The 23,418-nt window shown below is 40.6% G+C and overlaps 1 protein-coding gene across 1 annotated transcript in view; it reads left to right on the top strand.

The window, feature by feature from the left end:
- LOC143775610 (uncharacterized) overlaps positions 1-19,872 on the top strand; it is a 148,541-nt gene extending 128,669 nt beyond the window's left edge. The window contains exons 5-7 of the mRNA XM_077263952.1: positions 1,456-1,558; positions 9,554-9,810; positions 15,605-19,872. Of these exons, the coding sequence (XP_077120067.1) occupies positions 1,456-1,558; positions 9,554-9,810; positions 15,605-16,245 (1,001 nt within the window). The 3' untranslated portion in view covers positions 16,246-19,872. The remainder of the gene's footprint in view (positions 1-1,455; positions 1,559-9,553; positions 9,811-15,604) is intronic.
- The last annotated feature ends 3,546 nt before the right edge of the window (positions 19,873-23,418 follow it).

Genomic DNA, 23,418 nt, shown 5'->3' on the forward strand with positions numbered 1-23,418 from the left:
AGAATCTTCAGCTTCCGTGCGCTGTGGAGAGGCAACAAGAGAGAGGGCTCTGTGTGTGCAGCCATGGGATGCTCCAGCTTTTACCTCACCACAGGCTGGCTCCCACAATTAAGAGGTTAGTCTTTACAAAACACAATAAAGCACTCTGCCACTCCTTTGGTGAACTATAACTCCCAGCATGTCATAGGATCTGCAGGACATGCTGGGAGTTATAGTTCTCCCATGGGATTTTAAAGCAGCACTCCAGTGTTATTTTGCAGTGCTGGAGTGGTGCTTTCACTATAAGCCCTGTGCCCCCATTCTTATACTCACCCTCCAGTGTCTTCATATAGTACTTTACAGACACCACACTGGTCCCGCAGCTTCCAACATAATAACGTACTATTATATATAATAACACCACATATAATAGTATGTTATTTATGTTATTAAATATTTTACCACATTTTTTTTGCTTCAAATATTTTTTTCCCTATTTTCCACCTCTAAAACCTGGGTGCGCCTTATAGTCCGGTGCGTCCTATAGTCCGAAAAATACGGTATATTAGATTACAAAATAAAAAACAATGTTTTAACTTTTTTACTTTGTCCCACTATGGGACTATCATTTTTTGCTGGTTGTTCGCTTGTATAGCATGGGGATGTAGCAGCATCCATATGCCATGCAAACTCTCAGCTCTGCATTGACAGATAAAGTTGCTGATCATGCTATGTACATGATCTAGCAACTTCACTAGCTCTGGTGACCCGGATGTCATCAGGATGACATTGGGTCACCATGGCAATGATCGGTACCCCGCGTCACGCCACGGGGTCTCCAATCCAAGGCCTGAGGCACTATCATCCCTCAGCCTGCTCCTGGAATGCTGCAATCATGTTCAATTGCAGTATTTAGGGTGCTAAAATGCCTGGATCGATGCGGGACCGCTCTTGGCACTTAGTGCCGGATGTCAGCTGTCAGATTGAGCTGACACCCAGCGGCGATTGAGCACACACAGCCTGGGTGCACGCACGATCGCGAGGACGTAATAATCTATCCTGCGTCATTAAGTACCAGGACGCATGGACGTATTATTACTGACTGTTGGAAAGGGTTAAAAGAAAGTGACATAAATAATTTTGATAATGTGTAAAGTTTTTTCTGAATGTTTGGGCCAATGGATCAACAATTGAAATCAAAAGGGAAAAATTTGCTCTTTTGGAGTGGACTGGTTCATGTATTATGGTTGTACGTGTATTATTGTTGTATGTATTCCCCATTCCCTTTATCTTTTCCCATTCCTTGGTTGAAATTGATGGATATTGTCCCTTCCCCTCAGTATTTACAATATTCTTTAGCCTATTTAAGACATCTAAACAACATCTGAAATCTGAATATATCAGGAAAAGTGTTAAATATATAATCTTGCGTTCTCAGAAATTATATTTGTAATGCTTCTTTTTCTATCACTCCAGGTGAATATGAAAGTTTGAAGCAACGTTTTGAGCATCTTCGGTCTGTACTGGAGCAGTTTGAAAAAAATCAATCAAGACTTCTGGAAAAATTTTCTACTCAGTCGTAAGTATAATATCATTCCTAAAAAATGATAATTCTCTCATCAATGGCATCAACAGCATAAGGCTACGTTCACATTAGCGTTGTTGGGCGCAGCGTCGGCGACGCGACGCAACCAACAACGCATGTACACAACACAGCGTTTTGCGACGCATGCGTTGTCATATGATCCTACAGATCGGGACTTTCGGCGCATGGAAAACGCTACAAGTAGCATCCCCTGCGCCCTGTCTTGTGCGTCTATATGACGCATGCGTCGTAAAAAACAGGACAACGCATACCGGGGCATGTCCATGTGCCCCCCATGTTAAAGATAGGGGCGCATGACTCATGCATCGGTATGCGTCGACGACGCTGCGCCCAACAACGCAAATGTGAACGTAGCCTAATATAATCCCCAACTGCAGATATACATTAAAAATAAGCAAAGACTGTTATTTTTATAGAGGAGTTAGACAAAGATTTTTTTAGATTAAAACTCACTCATATTTGTAGAAAATCGCCCAAGAGTTGCTGAATGCTCTAACATACATTCTACAACCCCTGGCAATAATTATGGAATCACCGGCCTTGGAGGATGTTCATTCAGTTGTTTAATTTTGTAGAAAAAAAAGCAGATCACAGACATGGCACAAGACTAAAGTCATTTCAAATGGCAACTTTCTGGCTTTAAGAAACACTAAAAGAAATCAAGAACAAATAATGTGGTAGTCAGTAATGGTCACTTTTTATAACAAGCATAGGGAAAAAAATATGGAATCACTCAATTCTGAGAAAAAAATTATGGAATCATAAAAAACAAACAGAAAAACACTCCAACACATCACTAGTATTTGGTTGCACCACCTCTGGCTTGCAGTCTCTGAGGCATGGACTTAATGAGTGTCAAACAGTACTCTTCATCAATCTGGCTCCAACTTTCTCTGATTGCTGTTGCCAGATCAGCTTTGCAGGTTGGAGTCTTGTCATGGACCAGTTTTTTTGAGCTTCCACCAAAGATTTTCAATTGGATTGAGATCGGGACTATTTGCAGGCAATGACATTGACCTTAAGTGTCTTTTTTCAAGGAATGTTTTCACAGTTTTTGCTCTATGGCAGGATGCATTATCATCTTGAAAAATGATTTCATCATCCCCAAACATCCTTTCAATTGATGGGATAAGAAAATAGTCCAAAATATCAACATAAGCTTGTGCATTTATTGAAGATGTAATGACAGCCATCTCCCCAGTGCCTTTACCTGACATGCAGTCCCATATCAGCAATAACTGTAGAAATCTGCATGTTCTCTTCAGGCAGTCATCTTTATAAATCTAATTGGAATGGCACCAAACAAAAGTTCCAGCATCATCACCTGGCCCAATGCAGATTCGCAATTCATCACTGAGTATGACTTTCATCCAGTCATTCACAGTCCACGATTGCGTTTCCTTAGCCCATTGTAACCTTGTTTTTTTCTGTTTAGGTGTTAATGATGGCTTTCATTCAGCTTTTCTGTATGTAAATCCCATTTCCCGATACCCCATATGTGGGGGGGGACCACTGTTTGGGCGATGGACAGGGCTCGGAAAGGGAAGGAGCGCCATTTGACTTTTTCAATGAAAAATTGGCTCCAATCTTTAGCAGACACCATATCGCGTTTGGAGAGCCCCTGTGTGCCTAAACATTGCAGCTCCCCCACAAGTGACCCCATTTTGGAAACTAGACCCCCCAAGGAACTTATCTAGATGCATAGTGTGCACTTTGAACCCCCAGGTGCTTCACAAATTGATCTGTAAAAATGAAAAAGTACTTTTTTTTCACAAAAAATTTATTTTATCCTCAATTTTTTCATTTTCACATGGGCAACAGGATAACATGGATTCTAAAATGTGTTGTACAATTGCTCCTGAGTACACTGATACCTCATATGTGGTAGCAAACCACTGTTTGTGCACACGGCAAGGCTCAGAAAGGAAGGAGCGCCATTTGACTTTTGAATGAAAAATTAGCTCCAATCGTTAGCGGACACCATGTCGCGTTTGGAGAGCCCCTGTGTGCCTAAACATTGGAGCTCCCCCAGATGTAACCCCATTTTGGAAACTAGACCTCCCATGGAACTAATCTAGATGTGCGGCGACCACTTTAAACCCCCAAGTGCTTCACAGAAGTTAATAACGCACTGCTGTGAAAATAAAAAATCATTTTTCCTTCCTCAAAAATTATATTTTAGCCCGCAATTCTTTATTTTCACAAGAGTAACAGGAGAAATTGGACACCAAAAGTTGTTGCCCAGTTTGTCCTGAGTACACTGATACCCCATATGTGGGGCTAAACTACTGTTTGGGCACACGTCAGGGCTCGGAAGCGAAGTAGTGACTTTTAAAATGCAGACTTTGATTGAATGGTCTGCGGGCGTCACGTTGCGTTGGCAGAGCCCCTGATGTGCCTAAACAGTAGAAACCCCCCACAAGTTACCCCATTTTGGAAACTAGATCCCCTAAGGAACTTATCTAGATATGTGGTGAGCACTTTGAACCCCCAAGTGCTTCACAGAAGTTTACAACGCAGAGCCATGAAAATAAAAAAATCATATTTCTTTCCTCAAAAATGATGTTTTAGCAAGCAATTTTTTAGTTTCACAAGGGTAGCAGGAGAAATTGGACCCCAAAAGTTGTTGTCCAGATTGTCCTGAGTATGCTGATACCCCATATGTCAGGGGGAACCACTGTTTGGGCACACGTCGGGGCTTGGAAGGGAAGTAGTGACGTTTTGGAATTCAGACATTGATGGAATGGTCTGCGGGCGTTACGTTGCGTTTGCAGAGCCCCTGATGTGTTTAAACAGTAGAAACTCCCCACAAGTGACCCCTTTTTTTAAACTAGTCCACCGAAGGAACTTATCTAGATATGTGGTGAGCACTTTCAACCCCCAAGTGCTTCACAGAAGTTTACATCGCAGAGCCATGAAAATAAAAAATCATTTTTCTTTCTTCAAAAATGATGTTTTAGCAAGCTATTTTTTATTTTCACAAAGGTAACAGGAGAAATTGGACCACAATATTTGTTGCCCAGTTTGCCCTGAGTACGCTGATACCCCATATGTGGGGGTAAACCACTGTTTCGGCACACGTCGGGGCTCGGAAGGGAAGTAGGGAAGTAGTGACTTTTGAAATGCAGACTTTAATGGAATGGTCTGTGGGCGTCACGTTGCATTTACAGAGCCCCTGAAGTGCCTAAACAGTGGAAACCCCCAGAAGTGACCCCAATTTGGAAACTAGATCCCCAAGGAACATATCTAGATGTGTGGTAAACACTTTGAACCCCCAAGTGCTTCACAAAAGTTTATAACGCAGAGCCGTGAAAATAAAAAAATAATTTTCATTCCTCAAAAATTATGTTTTAGCAAGCAATTTTTTATTTTCGAAAGGGTAACAGGAGAAATTGGACCGCAATAATTGTTGACCAGTTTGTCCTGAGTATGCTGGTACCCCATATGTGGGGGTAAACCACTGTTTGGGTGCATGTCGGGGCTCGGAAGGGAGGGAGCACCATTTGACTTTTTGAACGCAAGATTGGCTGAAATCAATGGTGGCGCCATGTTGCGTTTGGAGACCCCTGATGTGCCTAAAAAGTGGAAACCCCTCAAGTCTAACTCCAACACTAACCCCAACACACCCCTTACCCTAATCCCAACTCTAGCCATAACCGTAATCAGAACCCTAACCCCAACACACCCCTAACCACAACCCTAACCCCAATACACCCCTAACCCTAATCCCAACCCTAACCCTAATCCTAACCCTAATCCCAACCCTAACCACAATCTTAACCCCAACACACCCCTAACCCTAACCATAACCCTAACCACAAGCCTAATCTTAACCCTATTTCCAACCCTAGCCCTAATTCCAACCCTAACTCTAATTCCAACCCTAACCCTAAGGCTATGTGCCCACGTTGTGGATTCGTGTGAGATTTTTCTGCACCATTTTTGAAAAATCCGCAGGTAAAAGGCACTGCGTTTTACCTGCGGATTTACCGCGGATTTCCAGTGTTTTTTGTACGGATTTCACCTGCGGATTCCTATTAAAGAACAGGTGTAAAATGCTGCGGAATGAGCACAAAGAATTGACATGTGCAGAAAATACAACACAGCATTTCCGCGCGGTATTTTCCGCACCATGGGCACAGCCGATTTGGTTTTCCATAGGTTTACATGGTACTGAAAACCTGATGGAAAACTGCTACGAATCTGCAGCGGGCAATCCGCTGCGGATCCGCAGCCAAGTCCGCGCCGTGTGCACATAGCCCAATTCTAATCCTAACCCTAGTTCTAACCCTATTTCTAACCGTAGCCCTAACCCTAGCCCTAACCCTAGCCCTAACCCTAACCTTAGCCCTAACCCTAGCACTAACTCTAACCCTAACCCTAATTCTAACCCTAGTGGAGAAAAAAGAAAAAAATCTATTTTCTTTATTTTATTATTGACCCTACCTATGGGGGTGATAAAGGGGGGGTTCATTTACTATTTTTTTTATTTTGATCACTGTGATAGGTTTTATCACAGTGATCAAAATGTACCTGGAACAAATCTGCCGGCCGGCAGATTCGGCGGATTCGGCGGGCGCACTGCGCATGCGCCCGCCATTTTGGAAGATGGCGGTGCCCATGGAGCAGACGGACGGACACCGGGAGGCTCAGTAAGTATGAGGGGGAGAGCAGCGCACGGGGGGATCGGAGCACGGGGGGTGGGATCAGAGCACGGGGGTGGGATTGGAGCACGGGGGGAGTGAACAGGAGGATGGGGAGCTAACAGGCGGACGGAGGACTGGGGAGGAGATTGGTGGCGGTGGGGGGCACATCAGAGTTTCCAGCCATGGACGATGATATTGCAGCATCGGCCATGGCTGGATTGTAATATTTCACCAGTTTTCTTAGGTGAAATTTTACAAATCGCTCTGATTGGCTGTTTCACTTTCAACAGCCAATCAGAGCGATCGCAGCAACGGGGGGGTGAAGCCACCCCCCCTGGGCTGAAGTACCTCTCCCCCTGTCCCTGCAGATCGGGTGAAATTGGAGTTAACCCTTTCACCCGGCCTGCAGGGACGCGATCATTCTGTGACACAGCATATACGTCACAGGTCGGATTGGCACCGACTTTCATGATGCATACGCTGCGTCACAGATCAGGAAGGGGTTAATGGTTGTCTGAAAAACGTACTGCCACACTGACTGCACTTGGACTCATAAACCATCAAGGTCCACTGCTGGCAGCTCCCTCTGCAATACCAGATCAATAACATACCAGATGTATAAGATGGGAGACATGTCTGGAGGTGCTGGAGGCTATGGTAGCAGGTTTAGACCATGTAGACCACTCACAGTAGCACAAGCAACAAAAGACCTTATATGCATCCCAGCATCTGTTTCTCAATGCCACACCAGGCCGCATGTTGCTCATGCTACTCTGACCAGATTGTGTGGCTTAAACGTGGTACCACAGACTGCAGAGTCTCCAGACTTGTCTCCCATCAAGCACATCTGGGACCACATTGGCCAAGGGAACTTCTAGCAGAAGATCTTGATGATTTGCTTGCACAAGTGCATGCAGCATTGCAGAACTTTCCTAAGACAACCATGCCGAGGCTGGTAAGTGCATCTGTTTCTGTGTGTGGCGCTCATACTACTTAAAAAATTTGAGATGTTTAGAAAATGTTTAATTTTTCCATTATTTGCATACCACTATTATGTTTGCAATCCTGTGATACTAAACCATGACTGGATAACATAATTCTATGACTGAATATTAAGGAGCATTCTACATTTCAAGCAAGCCTGTCAGGTCGCTAGTGCTTTTAAACTGCCACGTAGCACTTTTTAGAAATGTATTTATCAATAATATATTGCCGTTGATTTCCTTAACAAAAGTATATATGTGTAAAAAAGCAAATGAGAAAGTGGTTCTTGTCACGTGGTAAGTAATCAGAACTAATCCATCTACTTAAAGGTGTTGTCCACTCAAAAATGAAAAGTCTACAGTCACCGTGTGACAGCATACTTTTGAATCTTCTCTCTCTGAGCTCTGCTGTATAGCAACAATCAGGGGTGTAACTACAACAGGTGCAGGGTTTGCAATGGCAACTGGGCCATGGAGCCTAGGGGGCTCTAAAAGTCCTTTTGGCATACAGAAAAAGACTATTGCTATTAAAGTTTTAAAATATATGGGGGCCCCGTTGGAGCTTTCGCATCGGAGCCCATGAATTTCAAGTTATGCCACTGGCAACAATATTGCAACCCTGTCTGCCTGAGAGATGGAAGCCCTGAGAGGAACCTGCAGATGTGTCAGTTAGGCCATATTCATACGTTCAGTATTTGGACAGTATTTTACAACAGTATGTGTAAGCGAAAACCACTAGGCGGTTTTTCAGCATTTTTTTTTCTGCAGCATAACCTGATCTCTTGGTAGGAAAGAAGTTGCGTAAAAAAGCACGTTTTCTTTGTTTTTTCTTGCGTTTTTTGTGGACTTTTTGAAGATTTTTTGTGGTGGTTTTGGCATGCTAGATTTGTCTCTTGTGCATGCTGATAAAGTTTAGTATTGAAAAAAAAAGTCCTATCCCATAGAATCAGGTTTTGGCACAAAAAAATGCAGCAAAACATGGTACCTGCATCTTCGGTGCATTTTTCAGCGTTTTTTCACCACTCATTCAAGTCAACGCTGAAAAAACGTTGAAAGAAGTGACATGCTCTATTGTGCAAAAAAAATGCAAAGCACAAAATACTGACAACTAAAAAAACAATGTGTGTGCATGGGATTTCTGAAATCTCACAGGCTTTGCTAGTACTGTAAAACTCAGCTGAAAATTGGCATAAAAAATTTAAAAACCAGACCAAAAATGCAGATATCATGCTTTGCACCATTTTTGTGCCAAAACCTTATCCTCTGATTGTTCCACTTATGACTTTGGCTTAAAAATATTGATGTAAAATACTAACCAAATACTGAACATGTAAACGTGGGATTATAATTACGCACAGCTCTGCAGTGAGATTAGGAGAGCAGAGAATGGCCGATACACTGGTAACTCCACCTGCATGTAAAATCTCCGGAGGCAGAGTTGTTTTCCAGGCAGCAACCTTCCCAGAGTCTGGAACAGGTCATTTACATAAAGTGATAAACTTAACAACAAGACGTCTGATATGAGACATACAGGTAGGACTGTTTTCAGCATTCTATATCCTGTATTCCCATGTTGTTAATAGTTTAGATAGGTCAACTGTGATGACCAGTAGTGTAGCTACTGGAGGGCAGAGGGGGTGGTCGCTCCGGGCCCTGCGCTCTGAGGTGCCCACCAAGCGTTACGCTACTGTAACTTTATTGGCATGCACAGCCCGCACATACAGTTACACTCTGATACAATAATCAAAAAACATGTTCCATATATAAAGGCCGAGAGCATGATACAGTTTAAACTCTCCTGAAATGGTAGTAATATATTTGCCAAAGTGGAGTACTCCAACAATATCATAAACAACAAAAGACAAGGAGTAACGAGAAAACCACTAAATAATTAAATAAATAAATATCCTTTATTAATTGATCAAATTAAGTACAGAAACAATGAAACATATCCAGAAATAAGTTGGGGAATGGAGGAAACCGATAGGTACACTAAGGGAAGGTTGCAGGTCCACAGTAAGACTTGGGAAAGCAGAAAGAATAGGCAGTCATATCCAGGTGCTCAAAACCCAAGCTCAAATAGTATCACTGAGTAGCTATCCTATGAAGTAATGCAGTGTGCCCATGTGCTGCCCACATGTATACTACTGCAATAAGGTAAACGTTTACCCATCATTAGTCCGGACCTGGAGCAACCTTCCCACAACCCCTGACGCGCGTTTCGCGTGCTCGCTTTAACAAAGGGTAAAGAGGGTACGCCTCTGGTTGTGACAGATTCCCTTTAAACTCTAGGGACATTTTGATTTGCTGTAATAAAAATATGTTTTATTTCCCTGTAGGACTCAATGCATGAATGTCATCAGTATGCTGAGTAAACTTTGCAATAAACGTAACGGGAACGTGATTGAAAAAATAGCACAAGTAACAAAACAAAATGAAACTTTCTCTAAAAGAGCTACAACACAATCAAGTACTTCAGTGAATGCAACAGTGAGCTCCTTATTGGGGTCAACACCTCAATATTTTTATAAAGCTAAAGGCAAACAGAGTATAGAAGTCTCTAGTAAACGTCCACCTATAAAGGACACGGACTCAGGTAAGGCCTTGTTGAATTACATTATATTATTAACATAGCAGGGGTATTTATTATAAATGGCTCTTTCGAAAAAGAAATTGCAAAGCCTTCTTTAAGGTCAGGCTGAGTATGTCTAGTTGAAATGTGGCTTGAAGTATGCAAATCATATTCATGCGCTCACAGGACCGCCCGCTCTTGCCGACAATATCAGCATTTTTTTAAGACAATTATCAGAAGACCGGAGAAAACCCTAAAGAAGCTTGAATGGTCATGCTTCAAATAGGTTCAGCATAACAAAAATAACTAAGGGTAAATAAAGAATGAGAAAAACATGAGAAAATGTGCAGTAATATAATTTGCAGGACACCTTTTAAAATAAAGTATTGTCCTAACAACACCACACATGGGAATATAATTAAAAATACTAAAAGTGAACCAGATCTGTTAAGAGCCACATGAAACTTCTTCTGCATCCAACTTTTTCAGCTCTTACTCAATGGCAGGTGATGTTTAGGGTTATGGTGTATGAAGGTACAAGCTATTTCAGGAATGTTCCCAAATAAATATAGTCCATCTTCCTGGATTCCTAACTGTTATAGACGTCTATGGTCAAAAAGAAAGAATTTAGTATTTGCTTGACAAAGTTCTTAGTTTTGTTGTACTATAAATGGGTTTTTCAGGGTATATTTTTATAGGCAGAGTATGCTAAAAAAAAATAATAAAATTCTGAAATAAAATCATATTATTCAATCAGCTATACCCCTGCTCTTGTGGCCTGCTAACCACCATTTACTTTATAGTAGCTGATCACATTCCATCTACCCGCATAATTGCTGCTGGCCTTACTGGTCTTGTGCCATCCAAACAGGCATGCGGGCCAGTAATTAGCTATAGAGGTCATGTTGTTAAATGGCATGTGATCAGCTATTGCAGAAGTGAGAAACCTGCTTTCTACCAAAGGTCATTTTGATATTTATAACATCATTCCCAGGCCATTCAAAATTACCAACTTAAAATTAGCCTGCTATATGTGGTCAAATATGTGACTACCCTTTAGTGTGATAAATAGTACTATTTTCTAAAGTTAGGTCTTAGTGATGATATTGCTACTTGCAACTGCTTTTCCAAATTTGTGTCAGTCTGGAGTCTGGAGAGCAGTTGACACTTTGTGATGATAAGTTTTGCTAAGAACTGCTTGTAGCAGTAAGTTGTTCAGAATTCATATGTTTCATATTTCACTGCACGTCTCCGCAAAGAGGGAAATTCATCACTCACATAATGTTTGTAGAACTCACGTAGTGCAAGGTCTGCTGTACACATCACATAGGATACCCTAAGACTGCTGTACAGATATCACATAGGAGACATTGAGAGGCTAGCATATGGCTTTTTTCTTTGCCACTCTGCCCTGAAGCATCTTGGAGTCGCCTATTCACTGTAGACATTGACACTGGTGTTTTGCGTTTACTATTTAATGAAGCTGCCAGTGAGGACCTGTGAGGCATCGATTTCTCAAACTACAGACTCTAATGTACTTGTCTTGTTGCTCAGTTGTGCAGCGGGGCCTTCCACTTCTCTTTCTACTCTGGTTAGAGCCCGTTTGTGCTCTCCTCTGAAGGGAGTAGTACACCCCGTTGTAGGAAATCTTCAGTTTCTTGGCAATTTCTCGCATGGAATAGCCTTCATTTCTAAGAACAAGAAAGACTGTTGAGTTTTACATGAAAGCTCTTTTTTTCTGGCCATTTTGAGAGTTTAATGGAACCAATAAAAGTAATGCTCCAGATTCTCAACTAGCTCAAGGGAAGGTCAGGTTTATAGGTTCTCTAATCAGCCAAACTGTTTTCAGCTGTGCTAACATACTTGCTCAAGGGTTTTCAATGGTATTCTAACCATCCATTAGCCTTCTTACACAGTTAGCAAGCACAAAGTACCATAAGAACACTGGAGTGATGGTTGTTGGAAATGGGCCTTTATACACCTATGAAGATATTGCATTACAAACCAGACGTTTGCAGCTAGAATAGTCATTTACCACATTAACAATGTATAGAGTGTATTTCTGAATCATTTAATGTCAGCTTCATTGGAAAAAACTGTGCTTTTCTTTCAAAAATAAGGACATTTCTAAGTGACCCTAAACGTTTGAACGGTAGTGTATATCACATATGATACACTGAGGCTGCTTTATACATCCCATAGGATACCCTGAAACTGGTGTAAATATGTAAATACATCACATAGGGTAGACTGTGATTGCTATGCATACATCACACAGGAGACTCTGAGACTTCTGTATATACATCACAAAAGATACACTGCGATTGCTCTATATACACTACAGTCACCGAGCCTGGTATATACACATCACACAGGAGACAATGACACAGGTATACATATATCACATAGGAGACACTGAGGAAGGTGTACATACATCACATAGGATACACTGCATATGCATCCCACAGGAGTCTGAGGTAGAAGGTGAAACAAGAATCAAGATGGGTGCATAGAGCATGCTAACTCCGCCCACAAAGTATGTCCTTTCATGATCAGGAAGCAATCCACCGTTGTATGGGCCACGTTCACTAGTGAACTCTCATGTGTGCACACTTTGAAGAACAGTTAAAGGGCTAGCAACCCAAGCACTGAACCCCCCCCATTAATATGTCCCAGGGCTCGAGTCTCCCCAGCCTGAGCTACTGGAAAGTAGGCAGAGACCACATGAGGTCATCAGTGTATTTGCAAAATGAGAAATCATGTTTGGGTTTTGTTTGTTTTTATAAAAGCATTCCCTGTCTTTACAAATTGCTTTACATCCTGGACAGTTTTATTCATTTTGCTCACTTATTCAGTGATCTTAGTGTAATTTCCACAACACTTTTACAGACAACATCATCACCACTGGGATTCAGGATCTATATTTCCTATTTTTATGTCTTTGAGGTGTGAGAGAAAATCAGACTACCTGGAGCAAACACGGGGAGAACAAACAAACTCCTTACAGATATTGTTCTTGGTGGTATATAAGCCTAGAAACCAAGCAGTGCAAGGCTACAGACCTTTAATCAGGTCGTATAGTAATACTCTCTCCCCGTCTTGAGCAATGACTTTCCGATATAGATGGTGTGAGCCTCTGAGACAAGTAATTAAGTGTAGTGGAAATTAAGTGAAGTGTCATGTGAAGAAATGACATCATGGAAAACACAGTGGCTTTTGTGGTTAGCACTGTTGCCTTGCAATGCTGGGGTCCTGGGTTCAAACCCCACCAAGGACAACATCTGCAAGGAGTTCTCTCTGGGCTTGCGTAAGATTGCTCCGGTTTCCTCCTACACTCCAATGACATACTGATAGGGAATTTAGATTGTGAGACACAATGCGGATAGTGATTATGTGTATACATCACTGTGGAATTGATGACAATATATAGAAGCAAATAACATAAATAAATATCACGGCTGCAGCTGGTAAAAAGTCACCAGAAGCAGGGGATGACGAATATTGCTGTACTTAACATTTTCAACATCCGCAAGCATATGGACTCAACTGTCACACCAAGTTACTGCAACTGTAATTTTTTTAATATTTTTATGCTGCCATTTGCTTTTACTCTCAAAAGAAAATACAAATGTCATATTTAAACAACTTACACTATTACTTTACACAACTGTACTTGTCATAAAAAAGGTAATACATTCACTAAGAAGAATCAATAAGGGGAGGGCAGGGAAACAGCTACATAACTTTATTAAAAATACCGTGCAAAAACCTTAAAGATAAGTACAGAGTATGCATGTTTTGTGTGGAAATATAGTCTTGTGTTTTTCCATCCTGTAATCTACCTCTAGATGGCAGTGTGTCATTTCAATTACTATTCATTAGTAGATTCATTATGCATATGTCTGTCAATGCGCATAAAACTTCCAGTTAAAATTGCCCCTGCATATATATAAAATAGTACCGTATTGCGATGTTTGTTCTTGTTAAAGAGGTTGTCCAAAACCAAGCTAAATTTAATCAGATTCTTTTTCTATGTAATGTAAAGAAAAATGGAGCATATTTTCTAACATATTTAATTTAAAAAATCCCTACCCTCTCTACTCTAACTTCCTATCTGTGTTTTATTTTCTTACTTGCGATGACATTTTGTTTGCATCTCCCAGCATGCACTGGGGATTCTCAAACAAGATAACATCATGGGGATGACGTCACGATCACTGCCAAAGATTTTTTTCCCCACCCTTAGGCTATGTGCACATGTTGCAGATTAGGCTTAGGAATTTCTGGTGCGGATTCTGCATCTCTTGGCAGAAAACGCAGGTGCGGATTTGTTGCTTTCTTTGTGCGAATTTGTTGCTTTCTTTGTGTGAATTTTGTGCGGATTTCTTGCGTTTTTTACCCCTGCGGATTTCTATATTGGAACGGGTACAAAAACGCTGCAGATCTGCAAAAAAGAAGTGACATGCTCCTTCTTTTAATCCGCAGCGTTTCCGCACGGAGTTTTCCACACCATTAGCACAGCGTTTTTTTTTTCACATTGATTTACATTATACTGTAAATCACTTGCGGATCTGCAGCGTTTCTGCACGTAAAAAAACGCTGCAGATCCACAGGAAATCCGCAACGTGTGCACATACCCTAAAATGGATTGTAATCAAGAACGATGATCTCAGGTGCTGGGTTGATCTTTGCTTTATTGTACATGTTCCAGTTACAATATTGACATATGCTAATTATCCTGTCCCTGCTCCCCACTGAATAATTTCTTTGTGCACTGACAGTGCACTCTCTCTCTAACTCTAAAGAGAAGTGACAAACTGGCAGGAGAATTCTCTCTTGTAATGTTGTCACTGACAGTGGGCTCACTTGCTCATGCTAAAGAGAAATGTCTAGTCAGCGTGAGTGCTCTCTTGTCAGTTCGTCACTGACACTGCTTTCCCTTGTCAGCCCTAAAGAGACGTGACAAGCTGGTAGAAGAATGCTCTCTTGCCGGCTCATCACTGACAGTGCACTCCCTCACAGATTCTAAAGAAAAGTGACAAACTGGCAGGAGAGCACTCTCTTGCCGGGTCCGTTACTGAGAATGAGTTCCCACATCGGCTCCAAAAATAAGTGACAACCGGCAGGAGAGAACAGTGATGAGCTGGCAAGAGAGTGCTCAATTATCTTCAGAGTCAGCGAGGGAGCGCACTGTCAGTGTACAATTAAAGTAACATAGCTGTGAGCAGGGAAAACATACTGAGCATATGTTTTAATGGACAGCAAGCACATTCTCAGTGTAGCAGAAAATAAACTATCCCCTTTAAGCATCGTCCCTGATGACGATCCACTTCAAAATGGTGACAGCAGCTCCTTGATGTCATCTTGCTTGAGAATCCCCAGTGCATGCTGAGAGACTCAAATGAAATGTATTTGGAAGTGAGAAAAAAACACAGATAGGTAGTTAAAGTAGAAAGGGGAGGATAGGGAATATTTAAATGAAATATTAGTTTTTACGTTAAATGGATGGAGAATCAAAAAGAGGAGCCTACAAAAATGTTTAATGCATCCCATTGGTATCATGCAATAATTCTCAATTTCAGTACTTCAAATTCTTCTTACCTGCCATCAATAAAGTAATTGACTAAGGTGTTTTTTGTTGTTAGTAAGAATAAATAGTGAGTTAGTAGTAATCTGCAGTACAGTGGGAAACAGACAGTTTCTTATTCAATAGATTAAGCTATTATTTTAGAGAGGCCACTAAGAAGAAATCATCTGCATATAGCAATCAATACATAGACTGTTATGTTATGACAATTAGTTTTTTGTATTTTTCTAGATAATGCTAAACTAAGTACGCTGAAGGCCATGCAGAAGTTACAAGAAATGTTTTTAGAACTAAAAGATAATGAAGATGGGATTATGAATTTGGAGAATATACAGTATTTAACAGAAAACATGTCCAAATCAATATCTGAAGAGAAAGACCAACATAAAAGTGTAACAATAAAAGAAACTCAATCCACCACATCAGAACTAAGCACTGAACAGGAAACAAAACGTAGTGAAAACGGTTCTGATCTAAAGGCTTCAGAATCTGTTAATCTTAACCAAACTAAGATTAAAAAAGTCGATGCTCAAAAGCCAATGTTACCACCAAAAAACAAAAATCTACTACTAACAAATCAAAACAACAAAATGGAAGACACAGAAGACAAAGCAATCTTTGCAAAAGAAGGTCTTACCGATACATCAAAAGAACTCATCAAAATAGAAGAAAATAACAAAAAAAGTGAGGGAAAATTCATCCTACGAGAAATGGTGGGAGCTCAAAACAAGCCTCCGAAATTGATCCAGGAGAAAATAAAGACACCGGAAGGTTACAAAGAAAATGAAGAACCTCAGTACAAGAATAATATAGAAAATTTGGAAACAGATTTGGAATTGAATGATGACGAAATCCCAGAGATAATATTCTAAAGCATAAAATACACTTGAGGTTACACTACTTGGATTTTAATCAAGGTCAATCATACTCTACTGCAAGGCTGTGTTCATACTTTCCTTTTTTTCAGCTATTTTTAATGCATTTTTTTCATGAAGTTTTTCAGCTGTGTTTTACAGTATCAAGTGTCAGATTTCAAAAATCTCATGCGCACAGCTTGTTTTTTTTGTTCTCAGTATTTTGAGCAATACGTTGGTTTTTGCAAAATGCAGTATGTCACTTCTTTCAGTGTTTTTTCAGTGTTTTTCACCAATTTAAAGTAATGCCTGGTGCAAAAAATGCTGAAAAAATGCAAGTATCAGTTTTTTCTGCATTTTTTGTGCCAAAACCTGATTAAATAGAATCAGATTTTGTTTTATGCACTGAACTATATCAGCATGCACAAGAGACAAATGAACCGTGACAAAAATGCAGAAAAAAACCACCAAAAACTAAGCAAAACCTGCTTTTTTGAAGCAAGTTTCTTACTACCAATAGAGCAGGTTTTACCTGTGGGGAAAAAAGCATGAAAAACGCAACATGTGAACCTAGTCTTACATTGCTATTTCCTAAAGACAAATTTTCCTTATGCTAGTATTCACCATCTCATATAGCAGCTACTGAACTTTCCTCAGGCTTCTAGCACTATTAAGCCAGAGGCGGATATAGATTCTCCAGTCTCGAGTCAGGAATTCAGTTTGATGCTCCCCTCCTATACACAGCATAAGCAGTTTGATTAGTTGTCAAGTAACCGATTATATGCTACTAGATGGTGGCACGATTCTAACGCATCAGGTATTCTAGAATATGTATGTATGTATGTATATAGCAGCCACATAGTATATAGCAAAGGCCATGTAGTATATAGGAGCCATGTAGTATATAGCAGACAAATACTACGTGGCCTGTGCTATATACTATGTGGCTGCTATATACATACAAACATATTGTAAAATACCCGATGCGTTAATACAGGCAACGCAGTATATAACACTGGCCACGCAGTATATAACATAGCCCAAATAGTATATAACACAGCCCACGCAGTATATAACACTGGCCACATAATATATAGCACAGCTCACGCAGTATATAACACAGCCCAAGCTGTATCTAACACTGGCCACATAGTATATAGCAGCCATGCAGTATATAACACAGCCCACATAGTATCTAACACTGGCCAGGTAGTATATAGCAGCCAAGCGGTATATAACACAGCCCACGTAGTATATAGCAGTGTGGGTACCATATCCCTGTTAAAAAAAAATAATTAAAATAAAAAATAGTTATATACTCACCCGCGGGGATCCAGCGAAGCTGTGCCAATGCGCATCTCTGGGAACGGAAGATGGCGGCAGCCGCGCGTGCCTCGGCGGACTACGGAATGCAAGAATAGCAGGTTTTGGTTTTTTTTATTATTTTTAACATGACTTTTTTTTACTATTGATGCTGCATAGGCAGCATCAATAGTAAAAAGTTGGGGACACACAGGGTTAATAGCAGCATTAACGGAGTGCATTACCCGTGGCATAACGCGGTCCGTTAACACTGGCATTAACCCTGTGTGGGCGCTGACTAGAGGGGGAGTATGCGGGCGCTGGGCACTGACTGCAGGGGAGTAGGGAGGGACTAATTCTCGGCCGGGCTGTGCCCGTCGCTGATTGGTCACGGCAGCCAGGACACGCAGCTGGCGAGACAAATCAGCGACGCGGGATTTCAGGGACAAACAGAAAGACAGACAGACGGAAGTACCCCTTAGACAATTATATATATAGATTTGCACACTTATAGTCACATGCCGACTAGTTGCTCTCCATAATTCTCTCAATGATTAGTTGATTAGTAAAATATTACAGCTCCTTCTCCATTGAGAGAAGCAGAAAGAGATGCTAGTGACTATTTATGAAAATCACAAATGAGTGGTCACATGATGATTGCTGGAACTGACAAGCAGAGCCGAATCCTGACAGTGAGTATAATACAGGTGTTTAAGATAGGGTATGGTACAGTACTTATGTTTATAATTAAAGGGGTTGTCCAGGCTTGGGATGAAATTCTACAGTTCCTCTATCTAGCTCCCAACTTTTGAATCCTCACAGTGTGCGCACCACATCCTGCCACAATTCTCTGATGCTGGTCGACATAGTGGGCAGTCATGTGACCACAAGTATGCAATTTGCATACTCCCAGGCACATTACGACTAGACATGGTCGGCCTTTCAAATTACAAGTAAATTGAGCAAGGCAGAGTACATCTAGTTGGCGGATGGTCGCATGAGTGCAAATTGCTTGCAGTTATGTGACCTCCCACTTTCCAAATTATCCTGACAATGTGCTGTGAGCATTTAGAAGTCTGCAGTAACATAGAATGACTGCAGACATTCATCACAAACCTGGACAACTCTTTTAATGCTCCCAACATAAATATAGCCTTGTAATTTTACAATTTATGGATTGTTATATGTGCACAGGATCAGAACCAATAAAATCACAGAAGTTCATGACCAGAACCATCATCAGTACAGAAATACATCACCAGAACACCAGAAATACATCATTAAAACTCTTATCAGTATAGAAATATAGCATCACAACCCCCATCAGTACAAAAGAACATAACCAGAACCACAGTCAGTATATGAATACATCACCAGAACCACAAACAGTACATAAATATATCATTAAAACTCCCATCAGTACAGAAATACCTCACCAGAACCATCAGCGCAGAAATACCTCATTCGAACCAACATTAGTACAGAAATACATAACCAGAACCACCATCAGTACACAAATACATCACCAGAACCATCATCAGTACAGAAATATATCAGCATTGTTCCCTACTTCCTGTGTCTTCCCACTGCTTTCCCAGTTGACCTGATCACACTGCTGATGTCTCCCTCACCCGGATATAGCACATGGTTCCCAGGGCTATAATATTCACTATCGTATCAGCGAAGGTCAGATGGTGACATTGTTGTGTGCAGTGGTTTGCCAGCTCTTCATTAACGCACTAGGCAGGTACATGGATTCTGTGGCCTTAAAACAACTGTATAGTGCAGCTAATTTTTGTCCAGTCTCTTTCTTATGGTATAGTCATGAACACTGACCTGAGGCAAAAGAGGCATGCAGTTCTTTGATTGTTGTTGTTGGGTCTTTTGCAACCTCTTGGATGAGTTGTCGCTGTGCTCTTAAGTTAATTTTGGTTGGCCGGTCACTCCTGAGAAGGTTCACCACTGTTCCATATTTTCACGATTTGTGGATAATGGCTCTCACTGTGGTTTTCTGGAGTCCAAAAGCTTTAGAAATGGCTTTATAACCTTTTCCAGACTGAAAGATCTCAATGACTTTGCTTCTCATTTGCTCTAGAATTTATTTGGATCGCGGCATGATGACTTGCTTTTGAGGATCATTTGGTCTACTTTACTTTGTCAGGCAGGTCCCATTTAACTGATTTCTTGATTGAGATAAAGATGTGGTAGGAATCAGGTCTGGGTGTGGCTGGGGAATTTGAAAGCTTCTCAAAAAAGTGATAAACCTCAGTTAATTTATGTTTTAAAGGGCTCTGTAAGTTTGGATTTATTTTTCCTTTAATAATAAAGACCTTCTTTTACAAACTGCATTTTGTGTTTACTTGTGTTATCTTGGTCTAGTATTTAAATTTGTTTAGTGATCTGAAACATTTAATTGTCTAAAACATGCAAAAGAATAGTAAATTAGAAAGGGGCAAACACTTTCACACCACTGTACATAACAATTGGGATTACATTTGAACTGTGCTCTATGCTGAGCACTTACTTTGGGGTTTTCATTTATGGAAATAAAATATCAGTAAACCTCATCGAATCAGCGTTTCATAATTACCTAAACCGAGAGGATGGGAAGGTTACCTGAGCCATTTACCACATACAGAAGTCTACAATACATTTTCAATTATGACTGTAGAGTAAGATGATGCACCTTCCCATCAATACTGTTACCGTATGAGCATAATCCATGATTGGGTATAGTGTTGCGGCTTCCCGGTGTAGGCATCCACCATTGCAGCATGTCTTGTACTTGAAAATGTTATAGGTTTTGTATCATGTGTTCTAGTTGCGTAAATTCATATATGTGTGAATCAGATGTTAGTGTGCATGTGTATGAACATATGTGTATTCGATTACATCTGCCAAAAACTAAATAAAAATCAACTCCACATTAACACAAGTCTATGGTAGCATAGAAGGAAAAAAGAGGGAGAGCGGCAGATGCATTTCTGGCATCATGGATGCCCTTAATCATCGTGATGATTAAGATTCTCCTGGATGCCAGAAACACATAGTTTTTTAACCCTGTTTGTCTTTTTTATGACTTGATAAATAAAATCCCTGATTTTTTGAGCTGCTGGAAGTGCCACTCTCCCTCTTTTTTCCTTCTATTGTTGCTGTGCTGCACCAGATGGAGACATGGCATCCACCGGTTTTGTCTCTCATGGACTCTAATTTTACAAGTGTGGTAGGCTCCAACCATCCCCTTTTCCTCCATGGTAGCATAATAGAAGAAAAAAAAATAACTAGAATTATTTTTTTCTGTAAAGTGATTGTTTTGTGCAACTCTGACTAGTATCCTGGATTTACAGACCATAAATTCGCATGAATAGTGTTAATTCTTCAAAATCACCTTGTACCCTTTTGTCATCCTGTCCATTTGGTTATTTTAAAGGGGTGGTTCGAAGCCAATCTAAAATTTCATTCTAAATCCCTATCTATTTAGTACAGAAATCTAAGATATTTTCTAAAATACTTGTATTTAAAATTCACAAACTATACTATCTAACATCTATTCTATTTGTTTCCCTACTTCCTGTGTGATGACGCTTCGATTGGACTTCAATACTGTCATATGAGACCTCCGAGACTGAGATACCTAGTATAAATTCAATCAGCGGCTTTGCAAATTTTCAAATTTGAATTTCAAACTGTTCAACTTACATGGTTATGTTGATGGAACAATAAAAAGTTATGGCTCTTGGAAGAGGAGAAGAAAAAAATTAATATGCAAAAATAAAAAATTGTCTGCACTTTTAAGAGGTTGAGAGGCCATGTCCCAAGGGTTTCTCTTTCTCACTGAAGTCTAGAAGCTGTTTACACACATAAATAAACAGCCAGTCAATCCAGGAAACCATTTTGCCTCTAAATATTGCTTCAGTATCCAAACTAATTAACCGACAGATTTACATTTATGACATAATATGGGCTTTTACCTTTTGAACACAGATAGTAAATTGTCCTGACAGCCATCAGCAGTTGGAACAAGCCACAGCACTTGTTAGAGAACTGAGACTCTGTTTACTGTACAATGTTCTGCACTCCAGAGCGCAACACTAATAGCAGCAGCTGTTAAAGTCATGTTCAAATGAATGACATTTGGGCCACTGTCAATCTGATATCAATGATCTATATTAAGGATAAGTCACAATATTGTTAATTCTGAAATGTTGCCTACTTTGTAACAAAACATGATAGAAATCACGAGAAGGATTTTTCTCCTTCATATAACATATAATTATCCATGACTACAAAACTGATTATACAAATTACAGTCATGACAAAAACAAAGTAAACCTTCTTTTGATTTCTGTGGTTTTATGTATTAGGACTTTAAAAACATCTGGTCCTTAGGTGGTTTTATAATTAGGTAAATACAACCCCAGATGCACAACAACACATGCCAATTACACTGTGTCATTAGTTAACGAAAATAAGACAAAAATGTTGTCTGTGAAAAATTAAGTACACCCATCAATGCCTTGTAGAATTTTTTGTAGCAGCAATTTGAAGTAATAGTTTTCTTTATGACATAGTCAATCTCTCACATCATTTGGGAAGAATTTGGGGCTACTCTTCTTTACAACAAAGAAGCAATCCCATCAAAGAACATATAACTTTTTTTCACAAACATTTTATTTTAGACCCTATTTTTAATTTTCACAAAGGTAACAAGAGAAAATGGACAACAATATTTGTTGTGCAATTTCTCTTGAACATGCAGATACCCCATATGTGGGGGAACACTACTGCTTTGACACACGGCAGGGCTTGGCATGAATGGAGCACAGTGTGGCTGTTCGAACTCAAAATTGTCTGGAATCATTAGAGGATACAATGCTGCATTTTGAGAGCCCTTGATGTGCCTAAACATTGGAAACTCCCTATACAATTTGTTGAGCAATTTCTCTTGAGTACACAAATACCCATTAGGTAGGGGAAAACAAATGTTTGGGCGCACGGCAGGGCTCACATAAGAAGGAGTGACATTTTGGAATGCAGACTTTGATGGAATGATGTGCAGGTGTCTTGCCGAGTTTGGAGAGCCTATGATATACCTAAACAGTAAAAAAAAACAAAAGTGACAACATTTTGGAAACTAGACCCCTGAAGGAATGTGTCTAGTTTTGTGGAGAACACCTTTAATCCCCCCATAGAGGCTTCACAGAAACTTACAACTGGGCTGGGGAGGACATAGCAAGTGTACGTGCTGACCCTTTAAGAGGGTGGGAGTGTGTGCGCACGTTCTCTAAGGACATGGCTGGAGGCCCGGCTGGAAGCTCTGCTGGAAGCATGCAGAGCATGGGGAAGGGAAGCACCGACGTCAGCGCGGGTGAGAGAAGTGACATGCCGGAGATCCTGCATGTCAGAACAGGGATCCGGAATGCTGCTAACAACCGTAGTCCCCATCTCCCACCTTTCTTCCTCTCCCCACACCCCTTTCTGCTGTCGAGTGATTTTTGGCAGTTTCTTTTAATTTTAGTGTTTCCTGCAGCTGCCAAGTGCTGATCAGTTACACAAATCACTGATCGGCATTCATGCTTGCTGTTTTCCAGGATTTTTTTTTGCCTCAATTTCATCCCCCTTGGCATCACTTCTGTGCATGCATCCTGCAGCTGCCGAACACAGAGCAGTGACACAAATCACTGATCAGGGTCCATGCTCATTGTTTTTCAGAACATTTTTTTACCCTATTTTTGCCCTGTTCCCTACTTTGCATCACCTCCATGCATGTGTCCTACTGCCACTGAGCGCTGATCAGTGACATAAATCACTGATTGGCACTTGTGCTCGCTGTTTTCTAGAACTCTTGTTATTCCCTAAGAAATTCCCCCTTAGCACCACTCCATGCGT

The sequence above is a fragment of the Ranitomeya variabilis genome, chromosome 5 (assembly GCF_051348905.1).
Source record: "Ranitomeya variabilis isolate aRanVar5 chromosome 5, aRanVar5.hap1, whole genome shotgun sequence".
NCBI lineage: Eukaryota > Metazoa > Chordata > Amphibia > Anura > Dendrobatidae > Ranitomeya > Ranitomeya variabilis.